The sequence below is a fragment of the Thunnus thynnus genome, chromosome 17 (genome assembly GCF_963924715.1).
Source record: "Thunnus thynnus chromosome 17, fThuThy2.1, whole genome shotgun sequence".
NCBI lineage: Eukaryota > Metazoa > Chordata > Actinopteri > Scombriformes > Scombridae > Thunnus > Thunnus thynnus.
Window position 1 is genome coordinate 6,228,679 of NC_089533.1, and position 26,032 is coordinate 6,254,710.

The 26,032-nt window shown below is 38.8% G+C and overlaps 1 protein-coding gene and 1 long non-coding RNA gene across 6 annotated transcripts; one reads left to right on the forward strand and one right to left on the reverse strand.

Moving 5' to 3' along the window:
* The first annotated feature begins 1,294 nt into the window (after positions 1 to 1,294).
* LOC137168635 (uncharacterized) lies at positions 1,295 to 8,660 on the forward strand. 3 transcript variants are annotated; one of them, XR_010924313.1, is made up of 4 exons: positions 1,295 to 2,394; positions 3,489 to 5,355; positions 7,586 to 7,809; positions 8,024 to 8,660. It is a non-coding gene; the product is annotated as an uncharacterized lncRNA (long non-coding RNA). The 3 variants fall into 3 exon arrangements; XR_010924314.1 differs by having other exon boundaries at positions 1,296 to 3,665; positions 3,743 to 5,355; XR_010924312.1 differs by lacking the exon at positions 1,295 to 2,394 and having other exon boundaries at positions 2,812 to 5,355.
* A 1,097-nt stretch (positions 8,661 to 9,757) lies between these two features.
* On the reverse strand, positions 9,758 to 20,506 carry prr14 (proline rich 14). Of its 3 annotated transcripts, none has more exons than XM_067571345.1 (11): positions 20,369 to 20,506; positions 19,294 to 19,321; positions 19,016 to 19,125; positions 18,027 to 18,195; positions 17,878 to 17,931; positions 17,239 to 17,279; positions 13,893 to 16,847; positions 13,669 to 13,810; positions 12,152 to 12,261; positions 10,973 to 11,041; positions 9,758 to 10,176 (listed from the first exon to the last, which is right to left on the reverse strand). In XM_067571345.1, exons 3-11 carry the CDS (start codon positions 19,111 to 19,113, stop codon positions 9,885 to 9,887), a joined length of 3,930 nt encoding a protein of 1,309 aa, XP_067427446.1. In that variant the 5' UTR covers positions 19,114 to 19,125; positions 19,294 to 19,321; positions 20,369 to 20,506; the 3' UTR covers positions 9,758 to 9,884. The 3 variants fall into 3 exon arrangements, with proteins under 3 accessions (XP_067427446.1, XP_067427445.1, XP_067427444.1); XM_067571344.1 differs by having other exon boundaries at positions 13,669 to 13,807; positions 19,016 to 19,197; XM_067571343.1 differs by having other exon boundaries at positions 19,016 to 19,197.
* Between the last annotated feature and the right edge of the window lie 5,526 nt (positions 20,507 to 26,032).

Below are 26,032 nucleotides of genomic sequence, written 5' to 3' on the forward strand. Positions count from 1 at the left end.
CTCTAATGTAGAGAAATTTTGTTTTTCTTTACATCTCTGTAATAACAATGAATCCATAAGATCGCTTCTTCAAAAAGACATCATCATTCTAACATATGTGATCTCAATTGCTTTGTGAATAAAATTTTATTGTTTTGTATATGATCATTTTGTGGAAGAAGAAATTGTAAATGTAAAACATTAACATGTTTAACAAAACATGTTAATAAAGAAAAAAATCGCCTCCTATATGGGAAAACCTGTTTTTCATGGCAAACTAAGAATACAAATAAGTCAGTCTGTCAACTTTTTCAACAAGACATCATAAACACACCCTCTGTCTTATCATATTGCTGCACATTTGTTGGAGATATTTGTTGGGAAAGAGTATTTTTTGACTAACAAAGTCAAAGAGATATCGTTTAAAATGCTTCACAGGTTTTATCCAACTAATCATTATTTGCAGAAACTCCAGAAAGACACTGATACAAGTTGAACCTTTTGAGCTCAGAGAAAAATGCATTTATTTTAATCCTGTCTGCACACAAAACAACTGTGGAGTAAATTGTTGTGTTTATTGCTGATCAAATCTACCCTCACATTAAAAATATTATTTGAAATGTATTTATTGGGACCATGTACAGTGTTAAACATAAATGTTACCATTTGATGTACAGCACCAGAGTTAGCTTATAGCTAATTTTCATCTGCAGTCCCTTACAATTAAAACATATAACAGCACAATAACTAACAGTACAAAGCAAAAAACACACAGGACACATACAAAATACAAAGCTACACACAACAGCACATCACATACACCCACCATGTCAACTAGAAATTAATAATGTAAGCTTGTCAAATTAAAAGCAAGGAATCACTGAATATGACTCAGTTTTATTTAATAAATTTGTTTATTATTTTGGCCAAATTTTATATCCACACATCAAATTTTAAAGCAAGAAGCCAAACTTTTCAGAGCTGATTGTCCATATCAAACATTTTTCCACATCTGAATATACAAACAGAAAAGCAGTTAAAACTTAAGACTCCTGTGAGCATTAAAATATATTTATTTTCTTTTATTACAGCCTTTAATCCCTCTGGCGTGTTTATAGACACCAGTTGTGTACACAAGGTACTGTAAACTCGTCTCAATAAAGCTGATTAAAAATCACTCAAAAGAATCACCCCTATAATAAAGTTTATTTTACTATGACTTTGAACGACTACCAAACCACACATACTTGAACTTTATTGTCATCATCTCTGTCAACAAAACTGCAGTTTCATCTCCAGTCAGAGGCCAATAACGATATAAAAGTAGCAACCAGTGTTGGGCAAACTAAGCTTCATTTATACTCCCAAGCGGACAGCTGCAGACATAACGGACGGGTAGTTGTCCTGTTTATACTACTTGCTAGGGTCCGCTTGGAGGACATGTTCCACACATGCGCAGTAGATCCCCGTCTACAGGAACGCAGCGTTGTGACCGCGCGGACACAACAAATTGCACGTACGCGGATGTCCTCACAGAGCCTACGCGTATACTCTCTGATGACGAAATTTACATCATGCGGACCCTAGCGGACCCTCACGGACACGGATAGTATAATTTCAACATTACTGAAAATTAGTAATTAGTTACAGTTACTGGTTACTTCTCTTAAAAAGTAACTGAATTACTTACCAGTTACTGCGTATAAAAAGTAACTAGTTACTAAGGAAAGTAACTTTTACATTACTTAAAGCTGAAATTATACTTTCCAAGTCTGCGCGGGTTTGCTAGGGTCCACATGACGTCATCATCAGAGTGTGTACGTGTAGGCTCTGTGAGGACATCCGTGTACGTGCAATTTGTTGTGTCACAACACTGTGTTTCTGTAGACACCACAGACAGTTAGTTGTTCTGTTAATACTACTTTCAGGAGTCCGCTTGGAGGACACGTTCCACACATGCGTAGTAGATCGCCGTCTACAGGGAGACAGCGTTGTTTGCAGGTACGCGGATGTCCGCACGTAGCCTACGCGCACACACCCTCTGTTGATGAAATTTACATCACGCGGACCCTCGCGGACGCGGAAACTATCATTTCAGCTTCCGTGGTGTCCGCAGCTGTCCGCGTACGCGTTCGCTTGGGAGTATAATTGAAGCTTAACGCGAAAGTGCCAAAATCTCAGAGTTCAATCCACTTGGTAAAGAGTCCGTTTTGTTTTTCCCCACAACCCCAAAAAAAAAAATCAGTCCAGTCCAATCCAGTTTCATGAAATCCGCTGCGGGTTTTACCGCACATCCACAACTCGAACCAAGAATAGCAGCAGCAGTTGAGAAACAGGTTTTACGTTATAACATTATAACTCCAGAAACGAGGGTGATGTTTTACCACCAGCTGGCTGCAATGACGTCACTTTAAGGTCAGATGACGCTGTGTTTGTGTTGTGTGTTTGTGTGCTGTCATCTACAGCTGTTCACTATATTCACGGAAGACAAAAGTAACGAGTAACGAGTAACTAGCCCATTTAAATGTCAGTAATTGTAATTGCATTATTTAATTTGAATTTAATTACTAGTTACCGTCAAAAGTAGTGGAATTACAGTTATTACAGTATGATATATAAAATATAATATACAGTTACACTGGTAACAACACATACAATATAAAATAACAGCATAAAAATACTTTAAATTGTACAATAACGCCCATAAAAAAACAGACATCCATTACATAAAAGCTATATTAGGTATAAATAAGGTATAAAAATCTAGATACATGTATCAAAGTAGTTGTTATAGTGAGTTGTATGGCAAAAGTATGTAAATGAGAATAGATGTTGAAACTGTTTAATTATTGAATTGTACTGAATTGCAGATTAGCCTCTTTATACAGTTGTACTGCACTGATCTCTGTGGTTATTATACATTGTTCTGTTGCACACATTTGGAGCTGTACTGTCCATGAATGCATACATGATATGTCAGAGGAGTGAGATGTGATGTGGAGAGGATGCAAGGTTATAGTTTACGGAAGAAAAAGCTGCTCCTGAATCCTGACGTGTGAGTCTGAGGATGTTCCTGGAGATCGAAGGTCCTCGGTGATGTTTGTAGCTCTCTGTGTCGACGTCCTCGATGTCGGGCAGGTGTGTTCCAGTGATGTTCAAGAGTGAAGAGGCTCATAAGCATCACGCAACTCTTAATTTTCAGTCAAATTCACTATCAACCAAAACATAGTCAACAGCAAAATTATATACACCCACTGAACTTTACATGCTCCCACTGGGAACAATCATCCAAACTCATAACATCTCTTTTTGCTGCCTCCCACAATTCCCAAAATCAGGCCAAATTATAGAGGTGTCTCCAAGACATCAAAGACTGGTTAGCTTTTAACTTCCCTCAGTTAAATGAGGACAAGACAGACTTTGTACTCTTTAGCCCGCCTACAACATACCACTGTTACTGTCTCCAATCTCCTTTCTGCTTAAAATTAAACATTTCCTCTTACCCTCAGAAGAAAGGCTGAACTACTGTAACTTCCTCTACCTACCGAAGGCATCTATCAAGTTGTTATTTCCTGTTTTCAACTTCCATCCACGACGCTGCTGCCTGCTTATTAACAAGGTCCAAGAAACGAGACCACATCACCTTTATCCTGGCATCCGTAGACCGGCTCCCCGCTCGTTTCAGGGTAAAATTCAAAATTCTTCTTATTTTCTATAAATCTCTCCCTACATATATGTCTCAGAACTTCTCACCTCCTTACAGCTCCACCAGACCCTGAAGATTCACCACAAGACTCACTTTTATTCTCCGGCTTTTAATTGTGTTTAATCTGTTCTTATTTCTATCTGATTTCTGTGTGTGTGTTTAGACTTGTTTCCATTTTAATCTTGCTTTATTTTCACATCTTTTATGCACATATATGTCCTTATTGCTTGTATGCGTTTACATACATATGCTTTTAAAGTGCTATATAAATAAAGTAAAGTTTAATAAGCTTTAAAGTTAGAGAAGAAAAACCTTTTCCACGCTATTCTGACTCAACATGTTTTAACTTTATTGAAGCTACATGTTTCTCAAACTGACGGCATTACACTGCAATTTTTTCTTAAAGCTGCAACATCACATTAAACAGAAATATTCTACATTTCTTATGCACAAAAATTCAGCCTGTAACATTTGATATATTAGTAAACTTTTCTATCTGTTTCAATTCAAAATACACCTAAACCAGCAGTGTGTCGTGCAGTTTGGAGTTTGAAGTTAACCATTAATTTAACTTTTTTTTTTTTTTTTAAACATTTCTCACTGTGGAGCATCTACAGCTTTTAAAGCACACAGTGACTTTAGACTCTTGTTATCTAACAGCACCTGTTGTTATTTTGGCCACTTCAGTCAGATACAAAAATCTCTCTCCGCAGTCTTCCTCTGACTAGTCCGAACTCTTTCTAGACAATCATTTATTTGAGCTGAGGATGACTGACATGTATTAAAAACTATGAAGCAAGGCCCGGATATATTTACCATATTTATAAATAACACATCAGCATGGAGCCACAGAGGATCCCTCCCTCGTCACCGTGAGGCAAAGATCCAGCTGGCAGGTAGGGCGGGGTGACGTCAGCTCGGGAAAAAACATGCAGACAGGTACTTGTGAATTCCTGAGTTATGAGGGAACAAACATTCCTTATCTGTTGTTCACAGATCATGGGGATGATAGGAGCCAAGAAACACTTATAAACCCAGAAAGAATAATAAGCAAACACTTAAAGAATAGCATGTTTGGCCTTCTAGGATGAATTTACAAAACAAAGAGGCTGTGAGTGTTTCCCCTTCAAGGCGAGACAAGTGCTGACACACCTTCCCTCAGGAATGTGAGAGAAGACAGCAGGAAAAGGGTTGTAAAAGCGTCTGTGATATTGTTACTAATAATATAGATAGACAGAAACTGTGATAACAAGGAGCAGTATGTGACAACTACTGTAGCCGAGTGAACTGAAGTGTTTTACAGGCGTCTGTGTGGGAGGAAAAGCCAAGAGGAGAGGGAAAGATCTGAGCAGTAAATGGGCGTGTAGGTTTCACAGGGAGTTTCACTCCCGGCTCTCTTAGTCATGTCATTCAGCAGCTTAGACAGCAAAGAGGAGCAGGTTGGCTTCAGAGCTCTTATCTGTTGAGACTCAACGACTACTACGAGGACAAACGTCAGGTTTGGATGACCACGTGTGGACGTTTCAACCAAAGCTTTCACACCTAAAAGGAAGAAGATTTAAACTAGAAGAAGACCGTTTATAAGAAGAAGAAGAAGAAGACACCTGCCGACTATCTGATCAAGACTTTAAAATCCGAGGGAGTGTTCAAAGCCTTTAAATTTGGATCAGGTCTGTACTTTTAAGTAAGAATTCGACATTCAAATGGGGTTTAATTGTGTTTAAACTGTTCTGTTTTCTCATTCAAACATATGAAGTATGTGCTTCCTCTTGTCATTGAGATTTCATTTGTCAATTAACAAAACAGAACTACTTCCATGATTTTAACCCATATTCAATGTTTCCCACACTTCTATATGTGAGAACACATTTAGCGTCTCACCACAAATGATTCACAGCTCTGTCTAACATTACACAATGAAACTACCTCACACAAAATTGCTCTGACACTCTTTCAAAGAGAAAAACAAGAAGAGTATGCGGGTGTGCTGCATGCCATTCTTTGATCAAATCAGAGATGAGATAAGTTTTAAGCATTTTATGTTTTCATTTCTCTGTGACAGCTCAGCAGCCAAGCGTGAAGTTTTGACATTTTTTAAAAATGTAATCATACAGTTTTTTTCTTGTATTGTCAGCAGGGAACTGTTAACATTGTTTCTGATGTTACGCCATTTATAGATTACTTTCTGTTTCATGTTGGAAATACCCCGCACAGAGAAATTCCCATGTTCAGAACACACCATCTGACTTATTTCTCAGAACACGTTAAGACATGTAGATGACAACTGTTTTAAAATTCTTTTAACTTAGATTGTTGTGCTCTGAGCTGTAGACGACATGTGAGCAGGTCAGAGAAAACTGTTACACTAAGAACATTTTCTGTTGTCAGCATGAATCAAAGCAGCAGCGTTGTGTAGATGTCAGTGAGAGGATGTAACAACTCTCTGAAACCTCCTTTAAATCCTGTTGCACCAAATCATGCGTGGGTTGATTCTGGTGTGATGTCATAATAAGTGTCTCAGATTTAAAGGACCGGTTCACACTTTTTCAAGTCTGTCACAAAACAAGTCAGTTGCCCAAATAAACATTGACATGTTTTTCCCTCCTGTAATCCAGTGATGGAAAGTAACATTTACTTAGTTACTTAAGTACAACTTTGAGGTACTTGTACTTTACTTGAGTATTTTCTGCTACTTTATACTTCCACGCCACTACATTTCAGAGGGAAATATTGTACTTTCTACTCCACTACATTTATTTGACAGCTTTAGTTACTTTTCAGATGAAGATTTGACACAATGGATAATATAACAAGCTTTTAAAATACAACACATTGTTAAAGATGAAACCAGTGGTTTCCAACCTTTTTGGCTTTTGACGTCTTACAAAAAGCAGTGTGTAGTCGGGGTCACATTTCACATGTCTATGAGTTGTTAACAGCTCCAACAAATGGTGGTTTTTCCCTCTAAACTTCTCACATGGTTTCATTTCAATAAATGTTCGAATGATCCAATATTTCACCAGAAATAAAAGATTAGAGGAAAACCCCAGAAACTGAAAACAGATGTGTGTATCTGAACTTTGTTTTTTCTTCTTTCCTCTCCCATTAATCATCTCACGACCCCTCAGATTTATCTGCTGACCCTTTGGAGGGGCCCCACCCTAGGTTGGGAAGCAGTGGACTAAACTAGCTGACTGTATATAAAGTAGTTGAAACTATCTCCACCTCCAGCAGCTACAACAATAACATGCTGCTCTAACACTGATGCTTCACTATTGCAATACTTTAACTACATCAAGCTCATTATACTTATGTACTTTTACTGTAGGATTTTCATGCAGAACTTTTACTTGTAATGGAGTATTTCAACATTGCCGTACTGGTATTTCTTCCACCACTGCTTTAATCGTTCCTCCTGTTCATACTGACCATTAGAAGATCCCAGTTTCAATGTTCATATGAACACCTGACTGTTTTAAGACAACTGAAAATGTTGTGATGTTACAGGTTGGTGACACCAGGCTATTATATTATTTAAAGAATGTAAGCAGGAAGATGAATGGAACAATAGATCAAACACAGTGTAAATAAAATGTAGTCAGTGAGGCATAAAACAACTCTCCATATAATCCTGAAAAGACCACATGAAAAGTTGTTTCTCACAGACCGGGAACACTAAATTATAGTAAACTAAACATTTACCTAGGCAGGGTTTGTCCCCGGAGGTGCAACCTGTTCATTAGAAGTGCCTTTATCTTAAAAACAAACAATCCTATCAAGAGGGAACCAACTTAAAAACCATACAGCAGCCACTCACAGGTCATAAAATTATTCTTAGCTTGTGACTCTTTTTTAATTACTCAAATCATTTAAGTGCTGTTTCTTTTTTTTTATTTGCAGAAATGTCTAACTCATCTCAGACAAATATAACAGTGGATGAAGAGGCCCCGTTGAACACCGTTGCAGGATCAGGTGGAGCAAAAAATAATGATACTTGCCATCAAGTGATCAGCATCGCCGCCGCGTCCTGCTGCAGCGACAAACATCACAGGAAGCTGGCCGTCTGCAGCATCGTCTGCGGGATCTCCTGCATCGGGATCAAGGCTTTGATAAATTCAGTCAAGGTATATTTTATATTTTTCTTTTTTTCTGCCTCAGGTTTTCTCTCACCTGTCAATCTGAACGTCAAAGCTTAAAGCCGGCAGACAAGCTCGTGTTTACCAGTTCGACCAATTAATCACAAAAAAAAAATACCAAAGAAAGGCAAAAGATGCTCTGCTTCATCGCTGCTGTCACTTAAATAATTCACAATATTGTCTTTTTTTCTTGCTGCGACAGGCTGAGCGAGAACCAGATGAAGCCGCAGCTGAGAAGTTTTCACGACGGGCAAAGAAGCTCGGCGTCATCTCCATCGCGACATGGGTTTCCATTCTGGTTTTAACGCCTGTGTTGATGATACTGATCTCATATCTCATCACTCTGATAGACTGATGGACTTTTAAAAACAGCTCCACAGACAGAGGATAAAACCAGCATCGTCTGATTTTGGATGGTTGTGTTACCGACGCAGCGGTCGGTACGAAGCTGCTTATCAACGACTACAAACCACGAAGAAGCTTTTAGTTACATGAAACACGAGAGGACTAGGAAGGACTATGTCTATCAGAGACCAAGAGATCAAAGAACTGCTGCCCCAGTTTACAGCATTACAGCATTATTGCATTGTTACCATATTATCTTTATTAATGTCAAATGTATCAATATGTTGTGCTTTTATACAAAACAATTTTATAATAAAATGACAACAAAAGAAAAAACAACAAACTTTTGTGCTCTGAGCTGCTTGAAGCATCTTGACATACCCTCATAAAAACGGCAACGATTACAAATACGACCTACAAAACATCCATTTAAAAACAGATAAATCTTACAGTTAAGGCAACATTAAACATTTGGCATGACCAAGAAAAAAAAACAACAACAAAAACAACAGGCAGTTTATCAAGTTACACAAATATAGACACCACAAGACAATCCAGAGAGAACCACAGGTAGTAAAGACAAAAAAAAAAAAGAGCTAGCCAGCAGTGGAATCTGGACACCTCCCACTCTTGATTAAAAATGCTTTCTATTGTTTCTATTACATTTTAATACATTTTATACAACAAAAACCTCTTCAGCCTTAAAACCTGAAAAACACAAATAAGTGAACAGCGTCTGCCCTGAGCTGAGTAAACTGATTTTACACGGTCCATCGCTACTCGCAGACACATACTGACTGGGTAAGGACAGAAACTTGTTTTTTTTTTTGTTGTGTTTTTTTTAGCGAATGAACTTACAAATCTCCTGCTGGCATGTTTTAAGTTATATTCAGCATTTAATAAAAAATAGCTGCCTTTCATTACAAAAAAAAAGACTCACAATGATGCTGCAAGGTCATAACTATTCATGTAAAAACAGTTTCTTTCTTCCAACATGTGAGAACTGTGCAGCAGAAAAAAAAAATCATTTGTGTTCTGCATCATTTTTGAAGAGAAACAGTCATTGTAACAAAAATGGCGTCATCCCGCAGCCTTGTAGGGGACATTGTGCAGTTTTTTTTAACACTCTAGGTAGTTCTGAGAGGAAAAAAAAACAAAAAAAAACTTGAGAATAAATGCTATGATACTGTACAAGTGTTTAAATCATGGAGGTCGACTTGTTTCTAGATTGTTTCATGTATGGCAGGTTGAAAATGGCCGGTGTGTGTGTGTGTGTGTGTGTGTGTGTGTGTGTGTGTGTGTGTGTGTGTGTGTGTGTGTGTGGAGGGGGAGAGGAAATGGACGGCAGAGGTTTGAGTGCGTTAATGAATACAAAAAGTGACTTATGATTCACTTTTACCACCATGTTTTAAGTGTTTATAACCACCTTCTATGGAGGCAATACGTTTATGGTGCTATGTTGCATCGTTCTTCAACTTGCAGGCTACAAATGCTACAGAATAAAAAGTGTAATTCTTCCTTAATAACTTGTCACCACAACATTTATATACTGATTGTGTCGACCTGAAAAGAGCTCATATGTGAATCTTCATGTTGGAAATACGTTAGAAAAGGTCTAAAGAAATAGTCGTATAGACAGCATGATCTGTTGCAGTGTTTTTTTGTTGTTGTTGTTTTTTTTAATGGCTGCCTTACAATCGCCATACAAGAGGCAAATGTCAACTGTCTTTCTGATCGTGTATCAGCCACAAATTCAGCTGATCGAGTTTGGCACAGAGAAGCGAGTCCACATCCTGCACGATAAGGGACGGTTCGTCTTTAGGGAAGCCTCCTCGCCTCATCCTGGACGTTGAAATCCCCGCCTTTCCGACGCCAACAAGCGGCTTCTTTGGTTTTCTGGCCTCGCCGACTTCTAGGAACTCCAGAAATCGTTTGACGCGCCTCTGGCCGAACCGGGACTCGGAACCGTTGCGGCGACTGAGCGGCACCTCGAATATGGTCTCCAGACGGCTGAAACACGAGTGACAAATTTCTATCAATGACTGACTTCAGTGAGTAGTAGGAAGTTTATGATGTTATTTATTACCAATGATGCATGACCAGCACTTTCCTCGGGTCAAACTTTGCTTTTTTTCTCTACTAGCAGCAACAGTTTGAGGTGAAACAGCTTCACCAACACGTAAGAAAACAAAAAAATAACTTTTTAGGGAAAACATTTTGCTCTTTGTGAAGTTTCACCAACAGTTGCTTTAGAAAGTTGCAGTTTCTTGTCCTGAAGGTGCAACTTATTGTATCATTTCTGTTTGAACACAACAGTCAAGTATTTTAAACTTGTTGTGTACTAACAGCAAAGAAGAAGAATATAAAGATTAGTATATAGTCCAGTTTATACTGTATACAAGTACTGTGTAGTAGTATGTATGCAGTGTATGTTTTCTAGTGTGTAATGAGCATTGTGTGAGTGCTAAAGTGTCTGCAGAGTTTCTTTTAGTCTTGTTTGTGACATAAAAACTAGTGCATGTTTTTTTTTTAAGTAATCAAACATCTGACTTATTTTTAAAGTAACAAATGTCTCCGACTTCTATTAAGATTTAAGAAACACAGAACTGACTATATTGACTGATCCAAAGTCTAAAAGGGAAAAGGTGGTGAAGCTGCAAATGTATGACGTTCGACTGTGTACTTAAAAAAAACTTGTGACTCAATGTTTTCAAAATATCTTGTGTCTATCTGTGTATGTGTGTGTGTGTGTGTGTGTGTGTGTGTGTGTGTGTGTGTGTGTGTGTGTGTCTAATGTTGATCTTACCTTTCAGGGGGTTTGCTGAAATTCTTATTGGTGTAAATTTCTTCCAAACTAAACTCCTTCTTTTTCAGTCTGTGGTGAAACACAAGGGGGGGAAAAAAAAACAACACAGTTGCAATCAATCTGTATATGGATCACAGTGTTCAATAGATGACATACATGTACTGACACTGACATAAATTCACTTTCTGTGGTAGGTCAGAGTGTGACTCAGTAGTGATAATAATTTCAAACACTAACCCAACAAGAGGAAGTAGAGTGACTTATCTATAATCTGATTTTTCATCAGATCGTTATATTGTGTTTGCTTCTGCTGATCAAACATGAACTTGTATTTCTTATATCAGCACGGGAGTTTGTTTACTTTGTTTGGCTCAAAGACATCAGAGGCTTCATTCATAAAGACTTTATTAACTTCCACATATTTTACAACTTGAGTCTGTTATCAGCCAGACGGGTAACACTAACAGATATATTGCTTAAGATTCCCTGTGAACGTGCTACTGGTTTTATAAACACTATCTGGGCAAATAATGTTTCATTACTTTAAATGAATACCAATACTTTATTCACTACTGTGGCAGCAAAGGAATTATGAGAGTTTATCTTACCTACTTGCCAGAGTTTACAGAGTTATCTGTACCAGCTATCCTACTGATAATCCTCACTTTCTGCCTGAATTTGGTCATCTTGCTTATCAGGTTTTTTTTTTCCTTTTTAGAAAGAAAAATTTTCTCTGGTTCAAACTCATCAAATGTGAGTATTTTCTGCTTTCTTTAGTCCTCTACAATAATATATTTGGGTTGTTGACTTGACTTGCCATTTTATAAACCAAACTACTAATTGAGAAAATGACCAACAGATTAATCAATAATAAAAATGATAATTAGTTGCAGTCCAAGTTGACATGTTGATTTTTATGTTAACAATGAGGCAGAAATAATAAAGTTAAGACCTGTTTGTAAGCAGCGAGTGAATAAATAAATGTCATTAGTTCTTCAATGATTTAAAGAAATAGTAGGAACACTGAGTTGAAATAAATATATAAATAATATCATGCGATTGATGTTTTTACACTTCATATGAGCCACCTCCAGTTGCTGATGAAGACCTTGAAATATGGTTGAAACCTTAGAAAATCTAACAAGTGGACCTTTAACGTCATGCTTCTAGAGGTCATACCTGATGGGTTTGGGGAGGCCCATGGGTGTCAGGTTGTTCTGAGGTTTGGGTAAAGTTTTCCGAATTCTAATAGACGACACTTTTCCTCGTTCTTCATGCTTTTGCACCACCTGAGACGATGAAAAAGTTGATTAGCAAAAGTAAATCATATTAAAAACATTAAGACATAGTAATAACAAAACTGAGGTCATGTAATAGCCGTTCTAACAATGTATATTATAGAACATGTGATAGAAACCTGCGTCCATCTGGGAATAAAAAAATATATCTGACTTTTCAAGAGGCTGAAGTATCAACGACTTCACCCTGCAGAATATAAAAAGGCTCTTTGTAGTTACAGTAGTTTTACAAATCGACAACAAAAGCACAGGGACTAAAAAGCTGGAGCAGCAACGGCTGTTATTGACTTTGAATGAGACCTGGTTTTACAGCCCAGCGCCCCCCGCTGAACAACAGTGATTCAGCGTCCAGCTACAATACAGAGGAAAGATGAAAAAAGGCTCCACTTCATACAAATGTCCTCTGAAGCAGTGAAAGCAACAAACAGACGAGAACCAACCGTGCTCGTTCTTTTTGTTCCTGTGGAAACGGAAGCACGGAGTTGGTCTCCTGTGCGACTACGTGTGGAAACAAATCGCCCACTTTGTTGGTTCATTATATGGTAACTATGTCAGGAAAAATTGTCCAGTCAGAGCAGAGCGTGTAAATTAAACACTAAACGCAACACACACACAGAACTACAGATTCCTTAGAAGCCAGAGAGCACGTTCTGCTTTATATCCACATGTGTGAACACGCTGTAAAAGGTGATACATGTCAGTTCTGATTCAACAGTCGTAATTAAATATTTTGTGGAGTATCAGATGTTAGAATATGATTTGTCTCAGTAATCTACAGTTTATATTTAATTACTAGTGTTTAATTCACCCTCACTAATATAAATGAGATGGACAAAATATTAAAGCAGGTGGTATTTATTGTAGGCCGTTGTATTAAACTACTTTAGCCAAGTATAACTAATAAACTTACAATTAGAGCTCCAACAATTAATCAATTAATGGATTTATTGATTGACAGAAAATCAATCGGCAACTATTTTGATAATCGACTAATCATTTTAATCATTTTTGAAAACAGAAATGCTAAAAATTCTCCTGTTCCAGCTTCTCAAATTTGAAGACAAAGTAGGACGTTTTAATACGCCTCCTTGAGATGTGAGAAATTATCACGCACATCTCACACTATTATCTGAAAACTCAGACTAAACAATTAACAGAGAGAATAATCAGCAGATTAATTGATAATGAAAATAATCATTCGTTGCAGCCCGACTGGCAACTGAGTTTAAGTCCAGACAGCATATTTTGTGTGTACATGTACATAAACTCACGACGAAATGCCAAGTCCTCAAACTGCTTCTTTAGTCTAAGAAACAGTCGGAAAAAAAACACAATGATCATCAACAATGTGTTATTACACCTACAGTACGAGATGTTTTTATGTAAAATAATGTTTACCTTAATTTCAGAATCAGACAGAGCCTTTTCTTCTCTCAACCCCACATCTTCAAACTCCTGACTGGAAGAGCTCGTGTCCTCGCCGTCATCCTCTTCCTCACTCTGTTGTCTTCTCTCAATCTTACACTCCAATGAATTCCTGCTGCAAACAAGCCACAACTTCACATGAGCACATCACTGACACATTTGAACATCTTATTATTGTATAAAAGAAGAAGTGTCACCTGCTACTGGAGTCCAGGGTGGCACCAGAGGAGTCGGTTCTTTGGAAGAATCCTGGATGGTGCCATGAGGAGGAGCTCAATGGAGACGCCGAAGAAGTGGAGATGGGAGAGGAAATATGAGTGGAAGTGCCGGGGCTGGCAGCAGCTCCTCTGCCGTCAATTTTCTTAGAGAGGAAAGCCAGGGGGCTTGAAAGGAAACAGGAAGCAAGAGCTGAGAAAGAAGTGCTGGGAGAAAGTGCGAGACTAGGAGAGAGGTGTTGGCCGACGCCGTCGTACGGGGCGGATCTCCTGGAAGGGTACACCTCCTTACGAAGGCAGAGAGGGGCGATCTCCCTCTCCACTTCTACGCTGCAGACGGTGTGTCGACGAGCCCGGTGCAGGGATTTGTGGGCGTGAGGGACGAAAGGAGTGTGGTTGGACTGGTGCTGGTGGTGTGATGTGTGAATCCGGCTGTGCTGCGGTGAATGCAGAGAGGACGTCCAGGGCGTGTCGTGGGGACGGAAGGAGGGGATCTCTGGGCACGAGTAGCTGCGCAACAACCGCCTCGAAAAGCTGCGGTTTTCTGATGATCGTGTACCTGTCGTAGAGAGATCTGCATCCTCCATAGTGACCGAGTTTGTCACATCTTCACCTGTACGTGTTCTACTATGCAAAACCCTGCATTTTCTCCTTTGGTTATCTGACCTTCTTGGCTTAATGTTAACCCTTCTTGCACTAGACCTTAACCTAGAGGCATTGATGCTGCTATGGTTACCAGCTTCAGGCCCAGCGGGACAAGTACTCATTTCTTTTCCATCCTTGGCATTCTTAGATTTATTTAATTTCACAAAACAGTTTAACTCAGATTGGGAGGATGAAGAAACAGGTTGGTGATCACTTTCAAAAGGTGTCATTTCAAAATACACAGGGTCCGTTGAGATTTTACCTGTGTCTTCTTTAGGCTGGCTCTCTTTGGTTAGCGCATGAAGGTTATCGCTACATTGCTTTGTCTCTTCAGTCCTACCCGACACAGAAAATTTAGCAGAACTTCTACAATCCGTTCTGAGTCTCTTGGTCGGCTGGCTGAGCCCTGTTGTCCAGCTCTCTTCTCTTTCCACATGCTGAGAGGCGTTAAAATCTGCGGGCCTGAGTTCTAGCAGCTCCGTTGATAGTTCTGATGAGGTAGAAACTGAAGTGTCTGATTTTGTAGCTGCTTGGTTAGGTGATTTCTTTTTCCGTGGTTTCTTGTTTACATTCCTGCACTTGCTTAATGTCTGGAGCTGCTTTATATCGGAAAGATGGTCAAAGACTTCAGAAAACTGCTCTTGCTCGGATTGTTTTGCAGAAGCGATTCCTACTGTGGTTTCCACATCCATTCTGTCATCAGTGTCTACGTCAGGTTTACCGAGACCAGTTCTCGTCTTCAGTCTTTTGCACGTACCACTTTGCTTCGTCTTGCTGCCTTTCTGATTGTTCTCGCTGCTTTTATCCAGCGAGCAAACGGACATAGCATCAGAGGCACATTCAGTCTGCATGAGTAACACTTTTTCATTTAATGCAGCAAGCATTTCCTGTCCACCTTTGCTTTTCCTATTTGCCCTTGTTGAAACTGCCTGCCTTTTCCTAGCAGGCTTTAGCGTTTCCTCCTCGTCCAAGATGCTATCTGTCGACACAACTTCCTTTCTTAGTGGTCTTAGCCCTTTCAATATGCCACCATCCAAAGCCACATTTAATAACTCTGGATTTTTTGTATCCTCTGTACATGTATTTGCTGTCAACCTTTTCCTCTTCACCAAGTCTTGGGAATGACAGTCCAGTTTCACCGCCCTCTTTGCTCTCCCAAGACCTGCAGCTGTATACGTTTCAGAGTTAGGCTGACATTCGAGGTGCTGAGTATCCAAAGTGGGATTAAGTGCTTCTTCTTTAGCATCATTATTAAAGTTACTCTGGAGGCTTTGTCGGAGGCTTTGTCGAACCAAACGGGCACTTAAAAATTTCCCGGTATCATCAGCACCATCGTGGTGAAGCCAGTCTGCATCTGGCTGAGCATAACAGTCTGAGGAACATAATGACATCTTATCAGTATCACTGGTGTCAGCTTTGTTTGATCTGACTGAAGTAACGTGAGAAAGCTGCTCATCACTGACCTCTGGGTCTTCCTTTCTGACTTCAGATTTAAGAGTCTTACAGGTACGTTTCTTTAACTCAGATCTATTTCCTGTGCGTTTTCTAGGCAGTGGTTTAACCTGGGCGGACAGTTTGCCTTTCTGTTCCTCCACAACACTTGACAACTTGGATTCATGCGAGGCACTTACATTGCCAGAGGGCTGTAACAGGAAAGAGGACCTAATAACGGACCCGATAGGTTCTGAAACCTGCTCGGATACAATGCAGGGTAAGGGGCTGTGTTGCAAAGGCACAGAGTTTTTTTCATTCTGAGTTATTGCACAATTATCATCATCAAATGCTAATTTCCTAGAATGTACAAGAGCAACACTTTTGCCATTTTGTTCGCTTCCTCCATCACGGAGCCTCGTTCGACACAAAGAACTCTCTTGATTTACTTTATCGTCCTGATTCCCGTTTTCACATTGTCCTTCTGGAAGAAACATGTTGCTTGGCTCTGAGCTTTCAACGTCAGATGTCCCATCTGCCTGTTGCTCAAACTCATCGAGTTTGTGTGGATGGTCCATGGACGGCGGAGGACTATTAGCTCTGAAGAGCTTAACTGGAGTCAAAACTATCTCTGTGAAGCTGGCCATCTTCGACTTTAATGACTGAAACAACGGGCCGATCACCCATCCTTTCGTAGCAGATGCATTTTCAACAGCTTGTTCAACAGCCAATTCCTTACATGTATCCATGTCAGATTTAGTAGCGTCGAGATTCTGTGTTGTATTGTCAGCAAACTGCTCAACTACATTTTCTGCAGCAAAGACATTTGGTTTCTTTCTTGGGGTTTTCTGATCCTTTTGCCTATAATGAAAACAGAAAACAGAAATTAGCCTTTAAGGTAAATACAAATTATAAAGCAGAAACAGTGTCAATATCTCAAATAAAAACACAAAAAAAACTATGAAATGTTGACATCCACGTGCCCCTTGCTTGCTGTTACATGTCATATGGAATATATGCAAACCATACCTGGTTGCTCACAAAAACAACTGTACTTTAAATACAGATTTTTATTCACTGTTATTCCAAAATTATTAAAACTGCTTTTAAACCTTATAGAATAATACAACTCAAGTTTGCAAAAAAACTACATTTGTGTAAGCAGCTTCTTCCAAATAACTAAAAATGTTTAAAACAGACATTTTTATATCAACCTAAATAATTAAGCGAGAAAAAAAAATAGCACACTTACTTATTTTGGCACTCTTCTGCTGCACTAAAATCAAATCCATCCTGCAAAAAAAAAAAAAAAAAAGCATTAACATTTCAGTGAAAGCAGTACACATTCATGATTAATATATATTTCTGAATATTTAACTGCTCCCATTTTTATCAATTTCACTCATTCCCCTCTTGCAAAAATAGGACTTTTCTAATGGATTAAGATTTTAAAAACATTTTTATTTTCAATGAGTGAAGTTCAATATCTGCCAATTTACAGGATTACCCATTTAGTCTTATATGTTTTGAAACACTTGTACTGGTTCACTTCTACAATTTTGCATGACAAAGATAAGAAAAAGGAACAATAAAAGATAAAATGCATGCAGTAAAATCCGCGGTCGACGCTTTAGTGGGTCATATTAAGACACTCGATTGCTTGTCTGTGTCAGATGCAGCAGACCGTGAAGGAGGATTAAATCACTCAATTAACCCTCGCACCCCGTTCACTGTACAGGTCTCCGGTGTTGGCATACACAGCCCTACCGTACAGCTGCTGCACAAACAGATTACACGCTGAAAGCTTACTTGCATGAAAAATACAAGCAAGGACGTGTAGACAGACTATAAAAGAGAGATGAAAGACAAACGGAGCAAGATAAAAACTGACCTGTTTCTCGTGTGTGCTTTCAACTCTCGGCTGCTTGGACTGTGACACTTGTACCTACAAGTCAGAGAGATGCAGAGACGCTGCATGAGCAGTGACTCATTTCATTATTCAAGATGATTTAAATAAAAATTATTAGGTTAAACTCCTACCATGTTCCCACACTCCCTCTGTCTCTGTCTCTTGGTGGGGGACGGATTCTGTCTGGATGGTTTCTGAGCTGCGCCGCTGTCAGTGTCGCTCTGCTTTTTAGGAGTTTGGGCTCTGATCCCTTGAATGCGACCTCGTCTTCTGCTGCCAGATACTCCATCATTCACACAGCTGCGAATGTTTCAAATATCAGAAAATTCAGCCCACAAGCAGCATATTTGTTTCAGATACGGTGAAGAGAGAGAGAAAAAAAAAAAAGTGCCGTCAAGTCTTGAATCATTATCAGCAAGAAACTGCTCAGAAATACATTTGTACTGGAACCAATATCTAAGCTATGGCCAACATACTGTATATCAGTGCAACATATCAGGAATATACATGATAAAATAAGACTTTTGATAACTCAATGAAGCTGGTAAAATATGCAAGTGGCTGGTAAAATTTGAACATTCACTAGCCATTTGGCACATGGACAAAAAAGTTAATTTTGCACCCCGGTTATGAGTCAGCTGTGAACTGATAATTACTGTCGAACTTGCCGTGAATTTATTACAAAGGTTTGGCGCCGAGTCATGGTTGCAGCTACAGCCATTTAAAAACATTACACAATTTTGCTTTTACACCATGTTACCAGTATTTAAAAATGACAGTTACATGCTTTCTACGTTTCAGTTGATATAGTTTATATTGCTCATTTCAACTGGTGACGGGAGCCAAGTGTTTTTAGACATCTGCACCATGCATAATGACAGTATATTTAAATCAACTCCACCTAATGAAACTAGACACCTGAAGCTATTGCAATGAAATAAAACATCCTAATATCTGTACCGGCATCGGCCAAAATATCTGCAAGCCTAAACGCATCAGACAGTCAGACATAAAAATAGACATAAAAGTAAAAAAAATAAAAAAATCTGTGCCAAAAAGCAAGGAGGGGAAAATACACCAAGAGCAAAAGAAAACCAAAAAGGTGCCAGGACAACTATACCTGGGAGTGATGGAGGAAAGGGGGAGGAGAGGTGGTGGAGGTTCACTGTGGGGGGGTGCACTATAGAAAGGGTTTGGGGGAATAGCATCTTCATCCATTGGGCAAACTATCTGAGGGAGCAAGTCAGAGGGATAAGTCAACATCCCCTTTCTCTCTCTCTCTGTCTCCTTGTCTGTCCTTCTCTGTAAATAACAACAACGGAAAAAAAAAGACATGCGGGATATCATAACAGTATGAAACACTTCACAATAGGTCTTAAAAATTGAGTCTTCACTTACTTTTTGATTATCTAGGACGGAGTTTACTCTGAAATAAAGAATACAAGGAATTAATCAAATTGTAGTGTGATAGTTAAATTAATAGCCAACTATTTTGATAATCAACTAATCATTTGGAGTCATTTTGAAGAAAAAAAAAGTCCAAATTATCTGATTCTAGCTTCACAAGTATGAATATTTTCTGGTGTCTATGGCTGTAAACTGAAAAATATTTGGGTTGTGGACAAAAAAAAAAAAAAACTTTTATGGATGTAATCCTGCTTCTCCATTTTCTGACATTTTATAGACCAAACAACTAGTCGATTAATGGAGAAAAATTATCGACAGATTAATCGATAATGAAAATAATCGTTAGTTGAAGCCCTAGTTTTATTTTTTAAAAATCACTGTCCTTAAAACTGAAACGATGATGTAAATTGAGGAACCGCCTTTATAAATAAATATCACAACTATGAATAGGTTGGGGGCAAATTCGTCAAGCTTTTGTTTTCAATCTTCACCATTTTTTTTTTATCAATTATTGGCGTTAGCGCTTCAATACGACTTAGTCTACAGTCAATTTGCGTGAAGTTAGCTACATCTAATAACCTATGCTAATTCTCCTGATAAAGATAGCTCGTTATAAAAGAAAAAAACTGACTACGAGTACATTTAAAGCAAATGTTTTCAATCAAATGGAAGCGGCGGTTAGACCAAAATTAGAGTGTCGTCTACTTGCTGGAATGGACCCGGTTTCGAATTCAAACTTTTTATACGTGAGCTAACGTATAAGGATGAATATTAGCATAGCTACACGTCCTGCTCGGATAAATGCTATCATAAAACCTTGTGTGAGTTTAACCTTTTAGCCACAACAGAGCAGAGCTTTGATATAACTCCCGTCAACACTGCAAGGTAAAGCTGACGCCGATATTCATAGAGGCAGTGTGTTACATACAGTTTCTACACCAGCGAATAGCCGTAGCCGGGAGCTGTCATATTTCCTAACGGTTAAACGCTATCTTAAGGGGGAAATGGACACCTCCTAAGCTCATAGTTCAGTTTTATGTAGCTAAATAACATTAAACAAACTTACCAGACACGTTTAGCCGGGCGGCAGGTTAATATTCCGACCTCACAGTAAACAACACACGCCGGACCGACGGCGCCCTACCGCGACCCGCATATATAGCTGCCCGTTTTTTACAAATCCAACTGACAGAAAGACGGATCCACCAATCCCGAGCCCGAGTTCGTTTACCGCTCGGAAAGCGCTGTTAAAGTCTAGCCAATGACAGAAGGTTTCGATGAGTCGTTGGTGAGAAGCAGCCAATAGGAGCGTGGAGATAAATAGCCCATAAAAATGATGGTCTTCTTCGTCTTCTTTTATGTCCTCGTGTGACCTTACATTTGGACCAAGCGGAGCGAAGGTTGTGACGTCAATGGCGGAAAGTAACTGTACAGTTACTCAAGTACTGTACTTAAGTACAATTTTAAGATATTTGTACTTTTTATGCTACTACATTTCAGAAGAAAATATTGTACTTTCTACTCCACTACATTTATTTGACAGTTTTAGTTACTTTTCAGATGAAGATTTGACACAATGGATAATATAACAAGCTTTTAAAATACAACACATTGTTAAAGATGAAACCAGTGGTGTCCAACCCTTTTTTGGCTTTTGATGTCTTACAAAAAGCAGTGTGTAGTCAGGGTCACATTTCAGACGTCTATGAGTTGTTAGAAGCTCCACCAAATAGTGATTTTTCCCTCTAAACTTCTCACATGGTTTCATTTCAATAAATGTTCAAATGATCCAATATTTCAGCAAAAATACAAGATTAGAGATAAAGTCCCAAAAACTGAAACAGATTTGTATATCAGAACCTTGTTTTTTCTTCTTTCCTCTCCCATTAATCATCTCACGACCCCTCAGATTTGTCTGGTGACCCTTTGGAGGGGCACGACCCCTAGGTTGGGAACCACTGGACTAACCTAGCTGACTGTATATAAAGTAGTTGAAACTAGCTCCACCTCCAGCAGCTACAACAGTAACATGCTGCTCTAACACTGATGCTTCAATATTAATAATCTAATGATGTCATATATAATAATATATCAGTCAGAGGGAGCAAACCACTACTTTTACTGCAATACTTTAACTACATCAAGCTCATAATACTTATCATTTACTTTTACTTAAGTAGGATTTTTCATGCAGGACTTTTTCTTGTAAAGTATTTTTACATAGCTGTAGTAATATTTTTACTTAAATAAAGGATCCAAATATTTCTTCCACCAATGTTTGACGTTATAACCAAAATGATAAGAGGGAGGACAACATATGACTTTTAACTAAAGATTTATGTAACAAAATATAACTTAACCAAGGACAATTTAAAGTATGTAAATCAGTAACGTCAGTAGTGTGTCGAGTATTTGAATGAGTGTACAGTGAGTGTACAGGAAAAACCTCAACCCAAACAACAAACCGCACAGCCAGAGAAAGAGAGAGAGAGAGAGAGAGAGACTGAATCACCAGCTTATATAACTGAGGAGCAGCAGGCACAGGTGATGATCAGTGATGCACTTCCTGCTTCACCCCTAAAAGGGAAGAACCGCCCAAACAGGAAGTGAAGAGGGCTGTCACACCCCCCTCCATACGAGCAGGACTCCACTGTAGTCTGAAAAATAGTAAAGTCATAACTTGATCTGTAATGAAACATTCAAAGTATTTCAGAAGTATTATCACCAGTTCCCAGGGTTAAAGTTTCCATTATTTGGTATAATATATAGGCTCTTTTTTAGACAAAGCAGGTTATCAGTGCTTTTGTTTTGATGTATATCCAAATGACAAGGCTGCAAAAGTAGAGCCCATCTCATCAGCTGCTTTGCAGTGATTGCAGAAATGTCAGTGGATTGTGATCTGTATATGCAACAAGGAAAACCAACATCAAATCAAGTTTATTTAAATAGCACATTTAAAAACAACCAGAGTTGACCAAAGTGCTGAACAATAAAATAACATAAATAACATAACATGGTAACAGCATATCCCATAAGCATGCACAAATAATAAGGTAAGGAACAGTTGGAAAACACAGAAGAGTAAAAAGTGAAACATTAAACCTATGTTTAAACCTCAAAATGTTGTAGGGCCCAAACAAGTGTAAGAGCCTCTTTTTCTATCACAGCATAGTGTAAATGATAAGACTTAAACCTTTACTGGCATCAACTTGAAGCAGGAATAGTTCCCCTAACGAGGAGCAGCAAGCACAACAATGTCTTAACCTTGCTAAACTCATTATGACATTCAGGGGCCGTATTCACGAACACTGTGAGAATACTCTCAAAGAGCTCTTAACTTAGCCTATGAAAATTTCTAGCAAGGAGTCGTACCTCAGGAGTGATTTAGGAAAATTCTCAGAGCAACTCTGAGCAAGGAAGGGACAGAAACTTTTACCTTAGTGAGGAGGTGTGGTCGACCCTGTTTGTAGGTATGACTCATTCTTTTAAAATATGTGATTGGTTGATCCAAAAAAAAAAGAAAAAGAAAAATGCACTCTTAGTGATAATGGGCATGAAATTGAATGAAATTGATTTGCCTAATCATAGAATTTAGTCTCTATTAAGACATGGTGTAATTATAAATACTATTTCATGTAATGAACATCTCTGTTGAATAAATTCTGAGCCATACTTTAGTTGTTATATATATATATAGTTGTTATATTTATTTGCTTACATTTATTTACCATGCTGGTAATTTTAGTACTTAATTTATTTGATATTAACAGAGAAAAATGGCTCAGCTTTCATCAGTTTCTATGACTGCTGGTCAGTCTATATAAGAAGCAGCGTTGGTTGGCGTGTAAATCTTTTTTTTTCCAGCTGCCAGCAAATTGCAAATTTTTCCACTTGCCAAATATCTGAGTGTTGTGATCACTGTGTTGGGTGGGAGATGTGAATGTGTCTCTAATGAGATCAACCACAAACATCCCTGCATGATCTAATCTGTAGCGTTTCATGAACTCAATGTCAGTGTTTGGAGAATATTTCTCCTGCCTCTTTGTCTTTCTGCCATTTTCTCTTCTGCTTAAGAAACTCTTAAGCCTCTTAAACGTCCTCCTCCCTACTCCTAACAGTTTTTCACCTTAGGAGCTCTCTTAAGGGCTGAGATGCTTTGTGATTAGCTTGTATCATTACCAGGATCTGGTCTTCACTGTACGGGGAAATTCTTATAAAACGTCGTAATTTTCTTAGAATTTTGTCACTTGGAGCAACTCATTGTACTGGGAAACTTTATGAATATGACCCCATGAGACCTAATGAATTAGAATTTTTTTTTTTTCTGTATAGTCTCTCCTTTTTTCTCACAGCCTATGTAAAACATATATACAGATATCTATTTTCCATTTAAGATGTACATGTATATATCTGTGTAATCTCTTCATTATTTTCAATTTATTTCACCTGTCATGTTATTCTCTGGGTCATGTGATTGCCTCCCATTGGCTGTTGCTACTATATAGGAGAGGTCACGCCCATGTTGTCTGTTTTAAAGCCCTGACGAAGATGTACAGTGGTCGAAACATATTGGTCTTTTAATGCTTTAACCACAGCAATAAAGGCTTTTTAATACTTTCTTCCTTGCTGTTACATAGTAACCAAGAAGTTGAGCTCTGACACAAAACAGTGCAAGGAAAAAAAATTTATCTTGAAAAGGTGACTCAACCACCGGCAACAGCACCAGAACCTGATCATCTGGGCCATATTTGTGTCGTTCAACCTTGCAGTCATACAGTTGTTTAATTTTTCTCTGAGCAAATGCCAAGTTTTCTTTAGCCAATTCACCTGCCTCATAAAGCCTCTGTTTAAACCCATTAACATAGTCTAGCAGATTTTGCTGAGGTTTGGAGGACTTCCATTGATCCTGTACAATGGTTGAGGGTCACGCACTGTGTGCCCGAAAACAAGATCACTGGGGCTGAAACCGGTGCTTTCTTGTACAGACTCTCTGGCTGCCAATAAAAGCCAAGGCAGCCCCTCCTCCCAGTAGGCTTTTAGCTCAGTACAATAAGTGTGAATCAAAGACTTCAAATGCTGGTGAAATCGCTCAAGTGCACCTTGACTCTGAGGATGATAAACTGAAGACTTATGTTTGATCTGGAGCTGTTTAAGAACCTGCTCAAATAGCTGAGGTATAAAATTGGAGCCCTGATCACTCTGAATTACTTTGGGGACCCCAAACACAGAGATGAACTGACTGAGAACCTTAACCACTGATCTGGCAGCTGGATATTTAGTTGAGTGACACATCACTGTTAGCATGTAGTTACAACCAGACTTTGAATGAGGCAACAGACCAACATATTCAATTATGAGGTGTTCAAATGGCTGATTTACTGCTGGAATGGGTCGCAATAGTGCAGGAGTAATAACTTGATTTGGTTTTCCTGTTAATTGGCAAATGTGACAGGTCTCGATGTATACAAAAATGTCTCTTTTTAAACGTGGCCAAAAAAATGCCACAGAATATGATCATAAGTTTTTCTCCCATATGACCAGCTGTACTGTCGTGAGCAGTTTGAAGTACAGACCATCTATATTTAAGGACCTGCATGTGGGATTTAATGGGATCTAGCGGTGAGGATGCAGATTGCAACCAACTGAATACCCCTCCCCCTTCCAAGCATGTAGGAGAACCTACGGTGGCTGTGAAACTTGCAAAAAACATGAAGGGCCTTCTCTAGAGTCAGTTTTTGCTTTGTCCGTTCTGGGCTACTGTAGAAACATGGCGGTGCAACATGGTGGGCTCCACGGAGGAAGACCCACTCCTTATGTACATATAAATTGCTCATTCTATGGTAACAAAAACACAACTATTCTTATTTTCAGGTGATTATATTAATTAAAACATACTTATGAATATTATATTCCATTTCTGCCAAGTCTGTTCCATTAGATGCCACCAAATTCTACACACTGGACCTTTAACAGGCAAAACCACATGCTCCACAAACCCACAAGCCAAATTTTCCTCATTAACAGATCATCCTGTATAAAATATACTGGAGACCCTTTCCCCACCTCAGACATTTGTACCACACAGTCAAACAGTTTCAGAGGAATCCAATTTTTGCGCCTCCATCAGCTCTGTGTGGAACCCTGTTACTGTGCAAGCTGAAGATACTGTCTTCTCTGGTACATCAAAAATCTGATGCTTTACAGCAGATGCCACAGTTGGCGCTCTTGGCTGCTCATCAGATATCGATATGTCAGGCCATATGTGCTCCGGCTACATCATTGCCTAGGATGACATCAACTCCCTCGACAGGCAATTCTGGACAAAAACACCTTATGCACAGGAATAAAAATGGTTAAACCCATTCCTTGAACGGGAATACAACTTTCTGTGCCTGATTGTGGAGAAAAAGGCAAGACTGACTCAAGTAAAAAAGTAATCAAGGCATTTGAATCTCAGTATTTTAAAAGCAATTTTTTCTCCACTGCCCAGTAGAGATACAACCCCCTCTGAAATGAATGGTGCCTAATTTGCCGCAATCTCTGCTGCTCCCAGTTTTAGTTTGCATCTGAAAAGAAGACACCAATTTACTTTTTGTAGAGGCAATCGGCACAGTCAATGCAGCAGACTTAACTTGTGACACATTGAAGCCTCTCTTTGTCTTCAAAGACAGACATTCATTTTTCCACCGCCCCTTTTGTTGACAGTTATTACAAATGCTATAATTTTTCA